A 6,377-nucleotide genomic window follows, 5' to 3' on the forward strand; every position below is an offset into this window, starting at 1 on the left:
ACCTTCACTAAGTAAACCACTTCAAAATATTTTACTGTAAATTCTGAAAGGTAAAACCTTACCCATTTCATTGTAACATTTGAAACATGATTAGTAATGTTTAAATAAATAAAGAAGAATTCTAAATCACTTAATCTACTCCCTACTATCCCTTCTTTCTGGCTGGCCTTTGCCTCATTTGACCTCGTATTTTCACACATCTCCTGCCTTCCTCTCTCATCTTCACACAATCCATAAATACACAAATGCCCAAACCCCTGCTGTCTCCCTCTTAGGGCTAATATGAAATGACATGTTCTCATCATCAGTCAGAGAGACTGTGGGAGAAAGCTATGGAGAAGTCTTCCCTGAGTGGATGCTAACACTTTTCTCTGACCCTCTTGGGATTCCTCTTCACACATGGGCAACTGCTGCTCACGCAAGCCAGCCAGAACCCCACTGTGCACGAATTAACTGCTGCAGACTAATCCCCCATCGAGTGAAGAAGGGATCTTGACAAAAGCAAGAAAGACTGGATGAAAAAAGAAAGTGGAGTGATAAACCGCAATCTGTGCTTACAGGTATAATGCTGCCATTATTAGATGGAAAAACTGATCCAGTTAGACCCTTGGTATCACCAGCTCCAGCTTTAGGCAGATATTAATAGACATCACACACACACACACACATACACAAAATAGTGTTTAAAATGGCATGAAATGAAAATTGACATAATTATAATATGTATTATAGATCTTTTGGTGAACAAATCATGTTTCATTTTCCTTTTTTTTTTTTACTTATTTAATCTGTTGACTTCAAAATGTCATAACCTTCTGGTAAAATGACAGACCTCTTGACATATGCAGGTAAACCCCATCCTGCAGGCTTGCGTTCATCTGTCTCCACATCTTAAAATCCAGTCAACTCTTAGAACCAAGTCCCCATCCACTTTTCACACCTTTGCTTCATTGATAATCTGTTCCACTCAGATGTAAGTCACAATATAGAAATAAGACCCATAGCTACTTGTTGTTTTATCACAACTTTAAAAACTTTTTAGGTCTGAGGTTTAAGGGTCAAGCATTTAAATCGTCCTTGAGGTTAAAGGGTTTTCTCATAGTGTGAAATTTAATTAAATTCTCATCTTTGCTCTTCCTCTGTCTGCCGCACTTTCACTTTTCTCTGAAACGGGAAACGATTATAGTTTGACACACAGAGATGAAGGAAAAATGAAGTTAAAGGGACACAAAAAAGGGCAAATTAGGAGGAAAAAAGATAGAGCCTCTATCTAGCAGACTGTCACCTTCTGAAGATGACGGCTGCCGAAAAGCCTGAGTGGAAGCAGTTCTCCAGCTTTCTTTCCACCTTTCTTGCATGTAATGTTTTAGACAAAATTCACCCAGGATTACTCCATAACCCATCCATAAATCAATATGCACTTCAATTAACTGCTATTATTCAATCAATACACCATTACAAACCTTTTAATTGCAGCATTTTGTATCAACTAAGCTAAATTATGACATTTCTCAGTCATTCTTATATAACTGAACTTTCTAATCAGCCATCAATAGTTTTGCATCACAGACTCCAAACTATAATGTTGATTACTGAATTGAGATTATATTATCTTGTGAAAATGGCAGTGCCATTGCTTAGCCCAGTGTAACAGTAAAACAAAAACTGCAAACCACCAAACAGACTGAATCTAGAAATCACTAACAAAGATTCGTAAGAGACTACTAAAGGTCATAATAGGCTGCACTTATTATAGCTCTGTACACAAACCCAGCTGGCACAGGAGACTCTGGTTATGTTAAAATGATTCTCACTCACATTGATTTTGAGTATTAAAACCTAAACCATGAGTACTGCACAATTGCCTTCAAAATGTGTAAACTTTTTTTACTTTGTGGTGGTGTAGTTTGCTCCTCTTAAAGGCACACAAAAAAGGCAGCAGAAAGAAGCCGGAACGAAACAGAGTGCTGCATTAAAGAGCCTCTCTTGCTGGAGAATGAAAACCATTTTAAATTGGAGAAGACAGGGACTGAGAAAACCACAGTAAATAAAAGCTTCATATGAGAGTGTTTAAGCTGCTGCTGTCAAACAGACAGTGAACAGAAGTACACAGGCTTGCTCACAGCAGATAAATACATTTGATGAGGCAGTCACATGCACACACATACTCATGCACACAATGCTACAGCATCTGCTGACGAGCAAGTTCCAGCGTTTGGGAAGCGTCAGCAGGTTTTGCGTGGTCGACGTGAGTTCAGTAATAGACTTCTAAGCTGAATGGAGGAATTGCAATGCATTTATTTAATCATCAATACAGTATCTCAGGACAACTTAAACACTAGATTGACATGCACTTGTTCACTTAGATGGTCTATAGCTGCATAACACTAAGATAAACAGAGCTAAGAAACATACAAGAACAAAGCTGTGGGGTAATAAATTAATTTAAATGAGCGGATTTTAATAAATAGTTCTGTGTTTATTCAGCTAACAACATTTTACCTCATTTGTTGTGTGTAACTGCATTTCCAAATGACATTGTGCATCAAAGACTTTTAAACATGCTTTTCAAGTTATATGTGCAGACGCACAAATGTGATAATGTAGGATTGTGATGGAGATTATTGCTGTAACAGTTCATGCAAACTTTTGAGAAAGGGATGAGAGTGTGATGATGTAATAGCTTACCCACAATGCTGTGCACAGAAGATGAATGGGGGAGTGAGAGTGAAGATGATTGGTGGGAGCTCCCATCAATGAATAGCCATTTCTGGGCCAATGCTCAAGCAATGTTAAGACTTATTGTAATTCTGATCATGGCTACTTATTCATAAGATTTTCCGTCAGGGAAAATGCAATGAAAAAAAAGCAGCATTCCTTTAAACAGTTCACTGTCCTCCCTTCTCTCTCTCCGTCTCTATTTTCAGTACACAAACAAAACCCAATTTCAGAGCATTGCTCGTTTGAAACTATACAGCTCCTTGTCCATTTTTTTTTGTTTTGCAAAAAAAAAAAAAAGAGCAGTCCCAAGTGTCACAGCAGGTAAAATCTGAATGCTATATACTGCTACAAAACTCTCACGATCGTCTGCCAGTATTTGCTAGCAGATGCACAACTGAAGGAAATGTGACTTTCCAACAATAAAGAGCCTAAGACATCTGCTATTGGAAGTATTAGTGGGAGACGCACGCGCCACCGAACACTCATCCAGCTCTTGAATGAAACACACACTTTTCATCACATACAATCGGTCTTAAAAACTAAATAAATATTACATTAGATATACAGTTCGATATACTAGATAATTATCACGATTTTAGATATTTTTATAGGATTTTCGGGTGTCCATGTTTTGCGTAATATCACGTAGAAGACCCATGAATGTCTTAAAAGGGACACGTGAGATGTAACAATAAAGACGCGAAAAGTAGACATAAAACAAGTGACAGTGGCCGTCTGGCTTTGTGTAAGCAAGACAGTTTGCTGTTGTGGGTAATCAAACAAAAAAAGAAGAAAGAATCGTGTTGTTTTGCGCAAAGCGCGGCAGCGGCCGGCGACACTGGGTCCGGTACCGTGAGGAACGACACGACACGAGTGAGACGCGCTCGTCTCTTGTACCTTATAGTTGGATTCGTGTTGTCTGAGCGTGTTTTATGATTAATATTCCGTCCACAGCATCTCACAGACTCGATCATGACTGTTGTGAGGACTCTTGACGTCAGAGGGGAGAATCATCGTTGAGGTCCAGCGGGGGGAATATCAAGCGAGGCAGCGCTATCGTCCTACCAACAGTATTAGCCATGCTAACCGAGGAGCACCTCGCCTTTCCACGGGACTTAACCCGCCAAAGATGACTGTTTTACTCAACTACGTGAAACAAATGGCATTTTAGTTCTTTTATGTTGTTCTCCGTCTCTTTCCGGGTCCTCCATCTCCTCTCGTATGACAGGCACGGACTGCGCGCGAGCTCGGGGGAGAAAAGGCATTGCAGCTTCATGGCACTGAGGTACCGTCCACTGATGCGCAATTGTGTTACCTTTTGTGAGACAATGCCTTGGTTAAACGTGTCATTAAATTGAGATGATTGTTTTTCAACGGACACGGGTCTATTTGAACGAATTGCCGGAGGCGTGACCTCTCCGAGTCCTTTGCAGTCTTTTTTTTGGTCAGTTTATATATAGCTAGGTCTGTGAGGTGGAAATTTATGAATGAATGAGATAAAATGTGTCTGCTTCTATGGCGTCAGGCTAAAGCGCATCATTGTAGATTCTGGAGGCATATAAACGATGCCTTCAGAAGAGACCCGTGCACTGAGGTGGCGCGTCTTATTTTTAGACAATTACTAAAAATAGAAGCAAAGTGAAGTGCGTGCTTTTTGTCGGGACTGGTGCTTAATTAATAGCCTTTTTGAGGTGAAATGCACATGCATTAGTAAACTAAGCCAAAATATTGTGTATTTACAGCTAGTCTGAATGCAATTTGCTACATTGTTTTGCTGCTTCAAAATGTGCTTATTAAGTGCTCCACGACTATTCAATTTCTGATTAACCACAAATCAACACTTTACCAGCTATCTGAAAATTATAGCTAATGACAAAATTGTTAAATACATATCCTACTTAAACTAATAATTTAATTCTTGACTGCCAAAAAATAAGAGACTGTTTTGTCAGGTTTGGGGGCTTCAGGCATATTTCTTTTGACAGATACTCTATTCCCACTGCCTTTCCACTGACATACACATTCTCTTTTATCTTCACTACCGCACCCCTCTCTCTCTCTTTCAACCACCCTCCTCCCCACCCCACCATCAGCTATGATTCACTCTCTTGCAGCAACAATGAGCAACCAACTTCAAAACACCTCTTCCCTCTCCACGGCGGGCACGTGGAATCTCCTGGATGTGCGTAACTCATCACCGGTACGAACGGCAGAGCTGAGGCCGCTTCCCGTTAGCCCATGGGACATTGCGCTGTGTGTGACGGGCACGCTCATCTCCTGCGAGAATGCAATCGTGATCGCCATCCTGTTCTACACGCCCACCTTGAGAGCCCCCATGTTTATTCTGATAGGGAGCCTCGCATTTGCTGACCTGCTCGCAGGACTCGGCCTCATTCTCAACTTCATCTTCATCTATATGCTGAACATGGAGTTTGTAACTCTGATCTCCGTTGGCTTGCTGATCGCCGCCTTCTCTGCATCTGTGCTCAACATCCTGGCCATCACAGTGGATCGCTACTTGTCCCTCTACAACGCTCTGACCTATCACACGGAGCGCATGGTGACATTCACCTATGTCATGGTGGTTCTCATTTGGCTCGTGTGCATCATCCTGGGCCTACTGCCAGTGCTCGGCTGGAACTGCCTCCGAGATGAGACCAGCTGCAGTATCTGCCGGCCAGTCACCAAGAACAATGCTGTGGTACTCGCTGTGACGTTCTTGCTGGTGTTTGCCCTCATGATGCAGCTTTACCTACAGATCTGTAAGATTGCCTTCCGCCACGCGCAGCAAATCGCTGTTCAGCACCAATTCATGGCCATTTCCACCACAAAAGGTGTATCCACGCTCTCCGTCATCCTCTGCACCTTTGCTGCATGTTGGATGCCTTTCGCCATGTATTCGATTGTGGCAGACTCCCGCTACCCGATGATCTACACGTATGCAACAGTGCTGCCGGCAACATGCAACTCGGTCATAAACCCAATCATATACGCTTACAGAAATCCGGACATCCAGAAATCCCTGTGGCTAGCCTGCTGTGGATGCGTGCCGTCCAACTTTTCCTTGCGGCCAAGGACATCGAGCGATGTATAGGTCTCACATAATTAGTTTGTACTGTGTCAGTGTCAATGATATGATGTACTTCCTTGATGGGATCCCAGTCAAACATTGCTGGTTGTGCAGTAGGTGTTGCGATCCAAGATGACAACCTGCAATATATAATTAGACGTATTTAATGCATAGCAAACCTCCATGCACAAATTTTCAAGTTGTATCAGACATAAGACAGTTCAAACTGAACATGACCTGAATAATCCTGATATTCTGAGATGTGTAGTACAGACCCAGTGACACAAATCGATATATTATATGTGACCCTGGAGCAAAAAATTATACTTATGACTGTTTTTTTGGTCCAAGGTCACATATATCTAATCTAAATATATATATATATATATATATAGAAAGGTATATCAATTTAAAATTATATATAATATTTTGTAAACAAAATTATTACAAATCTGACCAAATTTGTGTGAAGACCGCTTTCATGTACATGTTCATGCTATACGGATTTCTTTCAGCACCACGGACAGCAGCAGGTACAATGAGGCTATTCCCTTGCAAACTCGCCTGAAACACTTAAATCTGTGTT

The 6,377-nt window shown here is 41.2% G+C and overlaps 1 protein-coding gene across 1 annotated transcript; it reads left to right on the forward strand.

The window, feature by feature from the left end:
* The first annotated feature begins 3,532 nt into the window (after window positions 1-3,532).
* LOC113052540 (G-protein coupled receptor 12-like) lies at window positions 3,533-6,097 on the forward strand. The gene is made up of 2 exons (XM_026216951.1): window positions 3,533-4,006; window positions 4,815-6,097. Exon 2 carries the CDS (start codon window positions 4,817-4,819, stop codon window positions 5,813-5,815), a length of 999 nt encoding a protein of 332 aa, XP_026072736.1. The 5' UTR covers window positions 3,533-4,006; window positions 4,815-4,816; the 3' UTR covers window positions 5,816-6,097.
* Window positions 6,098-6,377: the final 280 nt, after the last annotated feature.

Source organism: Carassius auratus, chromosome 32, assembly GCF_003368295.1.
Source record: "Carassius auratus strain Wakin chromosome 32, ASM336829v1, whole genome shotgun sequence".
NCBI classification, from domain to species: domain Eukaryota; kingdom Metazoa; phylum Chordata; class Actinopteri; order Cypriniformes; family Cyprinidae; genus Carassius; species Carassius auratus.